We start from the raw sequence: 13465 nt of genomic DNA, 5'->3' as shown, positions 1-13465 counted from the left end.
CAAGTCACCTCCTCCAACGCGCGCGCGCGAACGCCGCGGCCTCGCCCTCGGGCTGGGAAGGGGGGCCGTACCCGGCCTGCGCGACGGGGCTCGGGCTCCCCCACCCGCCCCGGTCGGGACCGCCCCGCCTGGCCGGTGACCCCAGCCGTCATTTCCTCCTCCCGCACGCGAGCCCGCCGAGCTCTCTTCCTGCCCGGCCTGCTGTTCGGCTGCGTCTCGCCCGCCTTGCATAACCCGTGCGTCTTCCCGGGAACGTGCCGATTCTTTTCCCTTTCACTCTTGTCCCTTTTCAAAGTGTCACGCCGGATCCGTTAGCTCAGCACACACATCTTAGGGTCCCCCTCCCGCCGCCTCCCCCCCCCCGTGCTGATCTTCTGTTACCCTTGGTTTTAAGCCTATGTAGAAACTGGAGTATTCCTTGGTTTTTGTTACGGTGGAGGGAAACCGCCCTTGTCGTTGCGGAACAATTTGTTGTACTTGGCAGCCTCTTTGTGCGGAGGAGGGAGTGGGCTGAGAGCCGCCCCTGCACGTGGAGATGGACAGATCAAAGCCAGCCGTACCCATTGTTGGTGCTGAGTGAGGGTCCAGTACGCCCCTGTGAATTCGGAGGCCGTCGGGGTTATTTCCTCTGCCGCACTTGTGGAGGCCCTGAACCGTGAAATTCCTTCAGCTAGAAGAGGGAGGTTTCAAGAGAGGAAAGCCTGCTTAAGAGCCCCAGTGTGTGTTTGAGACAGGCTCAGTAGGTAGGAAAGTGGGCGGAGGTTTGAGTTTAGGCGGGAAAGTCTAGTTAGTAAATGTAAGTCTTGCAAGGGTCTTGTTGTTGTTTTCTTTTAGCAGTTATTTTTACCTGGAGCTGCAGATAGAGATCTAGAAATAAATAATGCAGAAGAAAGACCACCTTGGGACTCCACTCCTCTCCACCCTGATCTCGCCCCACCTAGTTTTTTGTAATCAGCCAGGTGTCTCACACCAAGCCCCTCCCCATAGGCAATGTTTTGTTCTTATTCAGGTCTGCTTTATAACCACAGGATTTTACAACTTCTCAATCCACTGTGCCCAACCAAGATAACAATACTTGCAGAATTTCTGCTTATGTAAAATTTTGTCCAGCTTGCTCCTGGGCCAGCTCAACTAAGACAAAGGTATAAAGCTCCTACTTCTGAAAGTTCAGAACTCAGAATATGGAGCACTTAACTCTTCTGGGTCACCCAGCTTAATCAAGCATGGTTCCCTGTGTCTCACTGGAGTGCCACTCACATTTCCTGCGCATTTGGCTCCCTGACTGGGAAACCAGTGCACTGGCCCCGTGAGCCATGGGCCCAGAGTTGTTAAGCAGCCACCTGGAGCCATCTCCGGGAACGACGTGCTCCTTCCCTGATTCAGCAAGACCTCCATCAGAGGGACCCCTGAGCACTGTACTCCCCTTACCACACTGGACTTGGGGAAGTGGACCAGCCTTCTGACAGGACTCCAGAGTGAGGTAAGGCCCCAGGGCCCAGTCCCACTTGGGCCTGTGCCAGCATCAGACAGAAAGGGAGTTTGTTCACCTCCCACAGTCTCAGGCCATAGACTTCAGGGATTTTGAGTGGAGGGAATGCTTAAACTGAATGAATGTGTGAATGACCGTGAACTAGTTCCTGGCTTGTCAGGACTACTTCATGTGTTTGGATCCTGACTGGACCCCAAACCGTGTTTCCATGGTGACATTAAGCTCAAGGGTGACTCACCCCTTGAGATAGGATGATCAGGCCAGGCTTTGTTAAGGAACACTGGAGCATCTTAACCACAGTGCGCCTAAATTTCTGCAAGGATCACAGCCAGGCAGGCGCTTGTTTTTAAGAACAGGTTTCATGGACAATATGGCATGACATGCCTCAGGTCACATGAGCTACAGCATTGCTCCTGTATGCCACCCTCCCCCAACTCCTTATCATCTGCCAGGACACCCATCTGCCAGGACACTTCCCAACTTCTTAGCAACACTTTGGCAGTGGCCACCAGACCCCATATATTACATTGTGGTCTCCTTGTCCTTGTTCTACCTTACAACCATGAGATTTTACAACTTCTGAGCCTACCATGCCCAACCCAAGATAACTTGTGCTTTTGTAAAATTTCATCCAGCTTGCTCCTGGCCCAGCCTAACTAAAACAGTTATAAAGCCCCCACTTCCCCAAAGTTCAGGGCTCAGAATTTACAGTGCTTATCTCCTCTGGGTCAGCCAACTTAATAGATGTGGTTCTCCAGTTTGGGGGTGCCCCCTGCATTTCCCACTCCACCAGTAGATCTAAAATTGCTAACAGACATGCAGATTAAGATACATAGATATATTAAAAATAAAAACTTTTTTTTTTAAGAGATATTTTCCCCAAGATTGAAAAAAACTGACTCCTAACTTGTAGGATTAGTTCCACTAATAGCAGTTGACTTCTTTGAGAGGAAATACAGTGGTTCTTCCCTTATCCTGGAGGTTCCAGACACCTCCACCATAAGTGAAAATCAGCAAAATAGTATCATTATATTTATTTTAGTATTTATGTGTACTTTAAGGTTTTATAAACCCTTCCCACACTCTTACAAACTTTTCCCATACTTTAAATGTTCTTAGCCATTTTCTAAACTCATAAATCTATGTAATTTTTATGTATACTGAGTAGTACTGCAAAATCCTGCAATACAGAAAATAATCTGCAATAAATAATTTAGATAATAAGTGCTTGCCTGGCAAGCACAGGGTCCTGAGTTCAATCTCTGGTGGGGGGGGGAATAGATTAATTTTCTTTTATCTTTTTTTTTTTTTTAATAATGTATTTGGTACAGGGTCTCACTACACAGCTCGGATTCTACTGATCCTCCTGCTCAGCCTCTCCAGCGCTGGGATTACGGGTGTGTTCCACCACACCTGGTCTTGGTGATTGCTCAGTGCTCCCCAGGGCAGGACCAGTGGGGCATGTTGTGCCAGGGATTAAACCCTGGTTCCTATGCTCGTCTAAACAGACACTTTGTCCGCTGAGCTGTCTCGCCAGCCCTAGGTGAATATTTTTTGAAAACCTGTAAAACAGAGAAAGACGAACTACAAATAGTAAAGGTCTTGTTTGCTGAAGTCATGTGAACAGTGTGTTTGAGAAAATGTCTGTTCTTGCCACTACTGAAGTGCTTTGCATTTTCGGAAGGCTTTCTCTTTGAATTGTTTTCAAAATCCACTTAATCCTCACATTCATTGTAGTAATTGAGATAGTGTGGCTGAGTGTTCTTTTCTAAGGAGGATCTCTATCCAGTTTAGACTGACCTTGAACTCACTTGTGTACCCCAGGTTGGCCTGGAGCTTGCAATGGTCATCCTGCCTCAACCTCCTGAGTGTTGGAATTACAGGCCTGTGCCACCACTCCCGACTCATTGTAGTATATTTAAGTAGTCATATGTGGTCCCTTGAGAACTACCAAATAACTTGTTAAATTTCTTTGCAAAAGGCAGTCCTGTATATCTCTACAGCCTGCACTATTCTGCATAAGAATTTTGTTGCTTGCCATTTGAAGGGATGCTAACTAGCATTGTCTGTTACTTTGTCTGACAATGAGGCCTTTTACAATGATACTCATATGCTGAAGTTTTCCTGTGTTTTGTTTGTTTGTTTGTTTGTTTGTTTGTTTTAGGTACATGGTCTCACTATGCAGCTCAGACTCATAATGATCCTCCTGTCTCAGCTTCCCCAGTACTGGGATTACAGGTGTGCGGTACCACTCCCAGTTTCTGGGCCAGCACACCATGTAGTAATGGGATCAAACCCAGGTCCATGTGCTTGCCAGGCAGGCACTTAGACCGCTGAGCCTCTCCCCAGCTCTCTGTCATGGTCTTTATGCTCTCCTTCTGGAGTGCTTCTTCACTTCTTCCTCCATCATTACTGTTGGTTCTCGTCACCCACATTGCACCAGTTTATGAGGCACCATTGCCTAGTGCTGGCTTTGTTTATCTGCAGGTGTAGTAAGTTTGTCCTCCAAATTCCCACGAACTCTCTCTTAGGACCCTAGTGCAGGCTTTTATTACGTTACAAAACTTAGACTCTTTGGGGGCTGGGGAGATGGCTCAGTGGAATAAGAGCTTCCCTGCCAAGCGCAGGGGCCTGAGTTCAATCCCTGGTTCTGCAAAAAAAAAAAAATTAGACTCTTTGAAGTCAGAATCTTCACCAGTTTCCTTTTGGTTTTTTGGTTTGGTTTGGCTTTTGGAACAAAAATCTCAGTAAATAGTTCAGGCTATCTTGAACTCACTGTGTAGCCCAGGCTGGTAGAAACCTCATAGTTATCCTCCTGCCTCAGCCTTCCAAGTGCTGGAATTACAGGTGTGTACCACCACACCTGGCCATTATTTCTACAACATACATGGTGTATTGTAGTTGAGAGAAGAAGCAAATTAAGCTTAAAGGATGTTTCTAGTGTAGGGGTTGTTTGGTAGTGGTTGTCAGATGTGATCTGAGGGCTTCTCCTATGCCTATGGTTGAGTGTCAGAAAGTGCCTATGGTTTGTGTCTGGTTATCCCACCAAAACCTCATGCAGTCATGGGGTCAACTTCTAGAGGTTGGGATTAATTCATGATCCAGAGCTGGGATTATGGGTGTACTACTGGGATTATGGGTGTGAGTGCTACACCCGCCCTGGGGCGGATAGCCTGGGTGCCTGTAAGGAAGGGAGAGGGACGTGGTCTCTGCTGCCACTGCTCCTGCCTTTTTGCTCTTGCCCGCCACCATGAACTGCTACCCTCTGCCGTGCGCCACTGTACCTTGGAAGCCAGCTGAGTATGGACCTCCACAAACTGTAAGCTAAGTAAATATTTTTTCCTTTGTTTTGGGTGTTGGGTATCTTGTCCCAGCAGTGAGAGAAAAGTAACCAAGACAGGAAGCTCTAACTTTAGACTGTGTGTGTATCCACGTCCGGTGAGCTCCCAGGGCTTGGCTAAATTTCCACTTCTGCACTTTGAAATCACAGGGCAGAGACGCTATGGGAAGGTTTTCACATGAGCCAGAATAAACTTTTCGCTCTGAGAAAGAAAACATTAGGAACTCAGTGTCAGGAGCAAGGGCTAGACAGTAAATCCGGCTGACTTGGTTTTGTCATACTCCTGGGCAGAGGCCCTCCAGGAAAGACTGTCTGTTCTGCTTGCTGAAGTTCACCTTATAGGAACACACAGCCTCACCAAAGGTAGTGGCTCAGCCTTCCCTGTGAGCAGCCTCCCGCCGTGGTCCACGCTGAATCACTGCCTTTTAAATATGACAGCGTTGCTGCTATTTTTACCCTTCAAAGCATAGTGAATTTGTTCTTAAATTGGAACAGAATAAACTAGTTAAAAACTGCATGAAGTTATGTTTATTATGAACATTCCTATGTGTTCTTTGACTTATATTTTGTAATTGATTCTGATGTAAATTTCTGAAAATAAGGAAAGATACCACACAGGAAGGGAATACAAGGAAGTCCTGGAAACATTAGTGTATTGTCACCCACCTTATCTACCAGGTCTGAGCCCATGCAGCTTCCAACTGGGCCTCATAGTCAAAATGACCGTGAAAGGTAAATGTTTTGAATCGATTCATGGCATGCCAGCAGCACTCTTGACGACACTTAGTGCAGTGAGGTTGAAAGAATTTCACAGTAACCACTGCCTGCCCCCATGTAAGTCTGCCATTTCCGTCTTCCAGTGCTTGCCTTGTCAGGTACCTACCTATATCTCCACCTTGTATTTGATGTCATTTTTGATGCTTGTTAGTAAATGTTACATTTCATTTACACTTCTGACTAAATGCTTGGACACAAACCATGATATTTTGCTCTCTTTCTGTTGCACTTGGGAATCCTGGAAATGATCAGTTTATAAAGAGAGTGCACTTCCTTCGGCTCACAGCTCTAGAGAGCGCAGGCCATGATGGGGTCCCAGATCCCACTCCCTTGTGAGGGCGCCATGTGGTAACCAAAGACTTCCAAAGACTATGCATGGTGTCCACCTCTCAGAGTCCCTGCCACTTCCCAGTAGTGCCAGGCTGGGCCCTCCGGGGACTTTGCAGATCCTCACTGTGTGATCCTTCCTTTACAACACTCACTGAGATGCCATACAAGTGCCCGTGTGGGGCTTAGTTAGCTTCTGTCCTCTTACCATTTGAATTCTGTAATGCGTGAAAGTCTAGAGAACAAAGTAAGGGAAATGTATGTACATTTTTATATACCCTCCTGGCCCAGATCTGCAGGATGAATTGCCTTTGGTAATTGATGCAGTCTTAGCTTTTGAGTGAAGCCTTTATTCAGAGCATGCAGTTGCCATTACCACTTCAGTTTATCTGATTGTATGCTTGTCTTCAAAGGGGCCTTTCACATCTTATGGTGTATAAGAAGAATAAATTTGAACAGTGACTGGATGTTTGGTGATTTTTAAGGAATTAGTAATGATTTAATGTTTGAAAATGATACTGAGATAGATATCAGGTAAAATGATCTAAAGACAGATGAGTGTTCATAGATGCTAAAGTGTTTACAGAATTTTTGAGGTAACAGTAGTATTTGGGATTTGCTTCACTGGGGATTGGATGGAAAAGAGACAAGGTATGTGAGACACTGGCCATATTGCTGATGTTAGGTCTTGGGGCTCAGTACAGTGCCTTTCTACTTATGAACACAGTAGCAGACTACCAAAATAAAAAGTTGCAATTAGATGACAGTGAAGTGTTAGTAGATACTTAACCTCAAGACTGGTGTGGCTTAAATCTTTTTTGAAGAAAAATATAACCTTAGGAAGGCAAAGGTTTCCAGTTTCACTTGCCCATGGTCCCGAGATACTAACTGGAAAATTGTAGGACTGATTGAGGAGTTTTCAAGTGTGTGCCATCCCAGGAGTGTGGTCAACTCTCACTTACTCTAGTCCAGAGCAGGGTAGGGAATCCAAGCGCTGTGAACTACCCACCCACCTATTACTCTCATCAGCTGCCTGAGTTACCACATTAGCTACTGCAGCACTGCACTGCTTGTGTTCACGGACTCCTCAGTTCACCTAATAATGCCCCCAAAGCAACAGAGTCATTATGTTCAAGAGATATCAATACAGGGAACATAGAAGGATGTTCGGACTGTGGTACTGTGGAGATACTCTGCAGCAGAATCTAGGGGGAGCAGGCTGTGCGGGGCTCAACACTACCCAAGGTTACGGCTTGGTCTAGATGTGCCCCCAAAACCTCATGTACCCATAGGTGGGCCTTTGCACAGGTGCCTGGATCTAGGGCGTGTGATTACTAAGTGAGCCCACTATTGGTATAGCACAGCGCTATTTGTACGTGTCTCTACCCAAAAGGTGAGCAGCAAATGTGGGTTACAAGGTTTAAAAAACCAAGGAACTTTTATTCTGTAAAGTACGTGTGCAGACCTGAAAACCAGTAATTGCTCAAAAAGTAAACTAGAACATTACTGGGTTTATACTTTATTGTTTTTAAAAAGAATTGGGCCAGCCAAATAGCTCAGCGTATTAAAGTGCCTGCTTAGGCAGACGCAGGGGCTGGAAGTTTGATCCCCAAGCCTGCCATGCCAGCCTCGCCCCTGGGGCACGCTGAGACAGCGATTGAGATTGGGCGTCGTGGCACGCACCTGTAATGCCGGCACTTGGGAGGCTGTAAACAGGAGGATCACTGTGAGTCTGATCTATGTAGTGAGACCCTGTAGACCTTATAGACGCTGTCCTAAATACAAAAACAAATTTTTTTTGTTTGAAAACATGGTCTTGTAACACAGAGCTTTTATGAGTATTTCTAAGGGGTGAATGTTGCAGTGATAATATTGAAATTCAGGGTTACCAATAAGAAGTGACAGAAATACCAGGTGAGGTAATTCCTGCACTCGGGCAGCTGAGGCCCAAAGATCACAGTGAGTTGGAGGCCAGTCTGGAGTCTATAGGGAGACTGTTTCAAAAAAACACTGACGACTTTAAAACATGTGAACATATTACATTGCTACACCATGAAGTCCTACTGTAGTTAATGTAAACATTTTCTATTCTCTTACCGAGTGTTCTTGCAAGTGGTAAGTACAGTGATAATTGTCAAGCTGACTTGTCTTGCAAGGCCTTTATGACATGTCATTTTCATTTCTTTCCCAAACTCACTGATAGGCACACACCACCTCCCACCTTCGAGGGTCTCAGCGGGAAGCTTGCTGCGTGCAGGACTGACGTGGAAGTACAATGGAGCAGTACACAGCCAGTAGCAATAGCTCCACGGAGCAGATTGTCGTGCAGGCCGGACAGATCCAGCAGCAGGTACAGAGGCACAGCGGCTGTGGAGCCCAGCGAGGCACAAGCGTTGGTGGGTGTGCTTCTCTGGGGAGTCACCCGAGAGGTCTCTGCGTGTAAACCCTGAGACAGGATCTCATCCCTTGTGCCAAAGTGCTGTATTCAGCCCATGACCACTTCCAGTCTGCCCTTTGCGGGGGCCTGGTTTAATAGTGAATTGCTTCTTCTGTTTTTCATGTGGAGATTGTAATTTTTCCCCCCAGGTTCAATATGATAGGTTCTGTACTTGTTAAAGCTAAGTGGTGATTTAGTAAGTGTCCACAGGAGACAACAGTAGTCTCCATTCTCTAGAACAGCTTGAGCTCGACGCTAGGATAATATGTAGATAGCCACTATTAGTGGGTAAGCACAAATCAAGATGCAATTTTTGGGGTTTTTATCTTTTTGAGATAGGGTTTTGCTATGCAGTTCAGGCTGGTCTTGAACTCATAATGATCTGCCTCAGCCTCCCAAGTGCTGGGATTATAGGTACACGCTATCACATCTGGGCTGTATGTTCTTTAAGACTATATAGTATGTCTCCTTGTATTTATGCACAGTTTTTCTAGTGCTTTTTACCTAGATTTATTTGAGTAAAATCTCACTTTCTGTCCCACCCCTTGAAGTGAAAAAGAAGTACATTATACTTCCATTTTACTGTAGGCCAAGAGTGGTAACTTGGGAGTATTTTGTCTTCACAATGAAGCTTAAAGCCAGTCATGGTGGCATGTGCCTGTAATCCCAGCATTCAAGAGGCTAAGGCAGGAGGATTGTTTGAATTTAAGGGCAGTCTGGGTTACCCAGTGAGTTCAAGTTCAGTCTGAATTGCATAGTGAGACCCTGCCTCAAAAAAGCAAAACAGAAAGAAACAAACAAAATATAACTGAACTGTTAGGTGGGAAGGAGGAAGGCAAAGGAAGTATTGGTAGTGTGCTGTTTTGATCAGAGGAAGGAGAGACTTGATTAAAGGGGATGAATTATTTACCTTCCCTTCAGCTGCTGGGGTGGGGCGACTCCATACAGGGTCCTTCATTCAGGCCAGTGCCCTGGTGGGCAGAGCCTCCTCTGTCCTACTTCCCTTACGATATGCAGGTGAAGTTTAGTCACCCGAGACCTTGCTTCTAAGGCAGTCCAGTTGGGTAGAAATAAAACTTAGTTTGGGGACATAGAAGTAGTGGTCTCATGAAGCGGACTTTGGTTCACAGTGATTGAGTAACTCTTCATTTCTTGGAAGTTGCATTTGTACCCCAGAAATTCTTCATCATAGTGTCAAGGAGGTTAGAACTTGGTAACTTCTTATGAACTTATTTGAGAAAATAAAAAGAGCATTAAACTAATTGATAAGCAGAAGAGTAAAAAGTCCTATTTCTGGTGAGAAGGACTACATTACTACTTTTGGGGGGGGGAGGCTGGCTCAGGCTGCCTTAAGGGCAGGTCTGGTAATGCAGGTGGAGGTGGGGATCAAACCACAGTTTCCTACACCTGACTGTATTTGCATGAGCAGGCGCTTAAACAGCTAAGCTAAAGGGCAGGCTCCACCCCCCCTACCCCCCCCCCCCATTATAAATTTTTTGTTGATGTTATTTTGACCTGTTGGAGTTGTGGAAGTAGGTTTTGAGGTCAGCTGTAAGGGGAGAGAGAGGGCTAATGTCTTCCATCTGCTGCACAAGAGTGTAGGAAGTCTGTACAGTTTGGCCATCCCAGGTAAGGGGAGGCTTAGGAAGGAAGACTTCCTGCCCCTCCCCCAGAGGTAAGGCGCTCTCATGTCTCAGACTGTACATTTTTTCCTGACATATTTCAAGCTCTTCCTGTTCCTGTTCTCAGCAGCAGGGTGGTGTCACTGCTGTCCAGTTGCAGACTGAGGCCCAGGTGGCATCCGCCTCAGGCCAGCAAGTCCAGACCCTCCAGGTAGTGGTGCCCTCTCTGATTCTCTGTGAGCACTGCATGGGCCTGTCCTTGTATCTGGTGCTGTCTGTGTGAGGGTCTCAAGTAGGCGTGCCAGAGTCAGTCGCATGTGTTTGATGCTGCTAACTTGTCCTTGAGGCTTTTACCATAAGGTGCCAGTTTCCTAATGTTCACGTTTTCTGAAAACTATTGGCTAGTGTGTTGGGGGAGGGGGTCCTGGAAAAGATACAAAAGTCTTAGGAAGAAATTCTCACAAGTGACATTGGAACTTCTTCTGTGCTCAGACTCCGTGATCTGATCACACAGTAAAATTTCCTGAATTTGTATGTCCTCCGTTGGAAGAGAAGACACAAACGAGGCTGGGCTGCCCTTTATTTTTTTATTGAAAGGGCAACTTGACTTGCAAAGTAGCCATTCCATTTGGCAAGGTTTATCTAAGCACTAAATCTCGTCAGTCTCCTGTTAACCCAGCTTGTTTTTACTATCCTGTGGGGAACGGGTCACCTGTCTTATTATTAGCTGTCCAGAGATTGTCCTGTATACCCTTTGGTTGGGGAGAAGTGGAATCTTCTTTCACCACTTAGATGTTATAGCCACTGACAGAATTCTTATGGCTTGCTTGGTTGTGTTAGCTATTAAAAGAAACAAAAAATCTTTTTAAAGAACTCTTACCCAGGGCAGTTAGTTAACACTAGGTATGGCCAGAACAAATACCTTATGTTGTGCTATGATGTAGCTGGTTTCTATTTTAAAATAATAGGCGCACGAGTCTGCTGTGTCTAGATTAGTTTGACTGAAATGACCATATTTTTGTGAAGTTGGCAAGTTACAGAGGTTCTAGCTTTTTCCTCCATCCAACTGAAAGTGATTTAGAGCGTGACTGAGAAGGTAAAACTGGCATCTCTCTTTATTGTTCGTGCTACGCAGCATCCCGCAGTTAACTACCCCTTACTGTGATCGGTTCGCTTCACCCTGTGAACCCTACCGCCAGCAATGCTTGGTAATGATTGCAGCCAGTTCCTGACATACACCAGGCTGAAGAAGCTGCGTTGTAGGTGCTCCCTATCTGTACAGGAATCCTAAGAGTTCAGCAGCTTGTCTGTGTTGTTCATGCTTGCTTCATCTTATTAATATATAAAACAGTATCTTGGGTTGTCATTAACCACTTCAGAATAGGAATGTAACATGCTTTTAACTGTATGGCTTTTGTCTGGTGCATGTGTTCTGTGAACGCTGGTATGTTGTGAACACTGGGCTATTGAAATCATTTACCACATGCATGCGTAGCATGTTTATGGGGGAGGAAGTTAAGATGGTGGATAGCTAAAAAACTATTAAGAGTGTTTCAAAACTTCTGTTAACTACTTAGATTCTATTTAAAAGAGTGGAAACCTTTCTCTGGAGTATCTTGGTGCTTTTGGAGAATTTTCACTATTCATGTGCTAAGCCTGCTCATAAATCTGTCCTGAAACAGCATATGTAAGCATCAGTGTAACAAGGAGAATTCGAATGTGAGGGAATGAGAAAGTATGAGAGAAGCAAGCTCCAGCATCCTTAAAAGTGAAGTGGAGTTTCACAAGGGACCGTTTAACAAAACCTGGACTTTTCAGCCATACAGTTCTGATGGAGTGGTGATAGGTGGCCTTTACAGTATACACTATTCATCTACTACAGGCTTATCTTTGAATCCATTATTTTTGAAGCATGCTGTTACAGGAATTAAGGGTGAATAATTTAGGTATGAATGTTTGTGTTCTGTACAATAATTCCTCAAAGGTAGAATATGAAAATGAAAGCTTAGAACTTGTAGCTCTTCTGTTGTTGGTCATTGTTGTTCACATCTAAAGTGGCTTGGGGCTGGTGAGATGGCTCAGTGGTCTAAAGCACCTACTTAGAACAAGCTTAGCAAAGCAAGAGACCGCGGTTCAATCCCCCAGCACCACATGCCAGCCAGCCCCGCCCCCTGGTGGGCTGAGCTGGCCACACACACACACACACACACACACACACAAATAAATAAATAAATAAAATAAATAAATAAATAAAATAAATAAATAAATAAATAAAAATAAAGTGGCTTGGTCACCAGGCAATGTGGTGCACTCCAGCAATCCCAACACTCAGAAGGCTGAAGCAGGAGGATCGCTGTAAGTTAGAAATCAGCCTGCACTACAAAGAGAATTTGAGGCCAGTCTGAACTCCATAATGAAATCCTGTCTCAAAAAGACCAAAAAATAGGGCTGGTGAGATGGCCCAGTGGTCTAAAGTGCCTGCTTAGGCAAGCACAAGGACCACAGTTCAATCCCTGGCACCCCATGCCACACCAGTCCTGTCCCCAGGGTGGGCTGAGCTGGCCACAAAAAAAAGAAATTTGATGGAGCAGTGACTGCTACTTCGTGGAGTAGTCAGTGTACTCACAGGAGCTTAAAGTTGTGGATGCCGTTGCCATGCCAGACGGCTCTGTCTGATTTCACTATTTGTCACTGCTTCTGTTTAAGCTAAAATAATTTCACATGCTGTAAGTTCCAGGGTGAACTACCCAGCAGAGATTGCACACAGACCAGTTTTAGCCCTGGGCCCGTAAGCGACAGACATTCCTAGGTCCTCTGAGTGAGGCGAGAGCGTCACAGGTATGCATAGCACCTGGTGGCTGCGGGAGCAAGGGCTCCTAATCCTGCAGTGTTCCTGCTGCCCAGCTTCCTCGGGTTGAGCTCCGTGCTCTGGTTTACTTCCCTCGGGCTATCTGTGATAATGCTTTAACCACCATCACCATCATCTCTCTTCGCTGCCTACTCCACCTGGCCGGTATCTTCGATGTATTTATTAAATGTCTGTCATGGATATGGCCTTTGGTGATAAGTGCCTCACATCTGACTAGATGCTTCCTGTGGACTACGTATGCTCCACTGCATCTCACCTTAAGTATTCAATCTGATGCTTAGAGGTGTCAGAGCTACAGAAGGCAGTAACTTGAGGACCAGCGCCTCACTTTCTTAGTGTTTCTCCTGCCCACCTGCCACCCCTCAGCAAGACAGCAAAATAGTTCCGATACATGTCTTTTGGTAAAAGCCGTATTGTGTCTTTTGTTGTTTCATTGTTTTATTTTCCCTCATTCTAGGTCCAAGGGCAACCCTTAATGGTACAAGTCAGTGGAGGCCAGTTAATCACCTCCACTGGCCAGCCCATCATGGTCCAGGCTGTCCCCGGAGGACAGGGTCAAACCATCATGCAGGTGCCTGTATCCGGGACACAGAGTCTGCAGCAG

The 13465-nt window shown here is 45.8% G+C and overlaps 1 protein-coding gene across 1 annotated transcript in view; it reads left to right on the top strand.

Annotated features, from left to right (window-relative positions):
- The window catches only part of Nfya (nuclear transcription factor Y subunit alpha), a 25976-nt gene that overhangs the window by 462 nt on the left and 12049 nt on the right, over positions 1-13465 (top strand). The window contains exons 2-4 of the mRNA XM_023720108.1: positions 8137-8283; positions 10120-10203; positions 13319-13465. Of these exons, the coding sequence (XP_023575876.1) occupies positions 8209-8283; positions 10120-10203; positions 13319-13465 (306 nt within the window). The 5' untranslated portion in view covers positions 8137-8208. The remainder of the gene's footprint in view (positions 1-8136; positions 8284-10119; positions 10204-13318) is intronic.

The sequence above is a fragment of the Octodon degus genome, unplaced genomic scaffold (genome assembly GCF_000260255.1).
Source record: "Octodon degus isolate 3935 unplaced genomic scaffold, OctDeg1.0 scaffold00005, whole genome shotgun sequence".
In the NCBI taxonomy this organism is placed as follows: domain Eukaryota; kingdom Metazoa; phylum Chordata; class Mammalia; order Rodentia; family Octodontidae; genus Octodon; species Octodon degus.
This window is presented reverse-complemented; position numbering and strand designations above follow the sequence as displayed.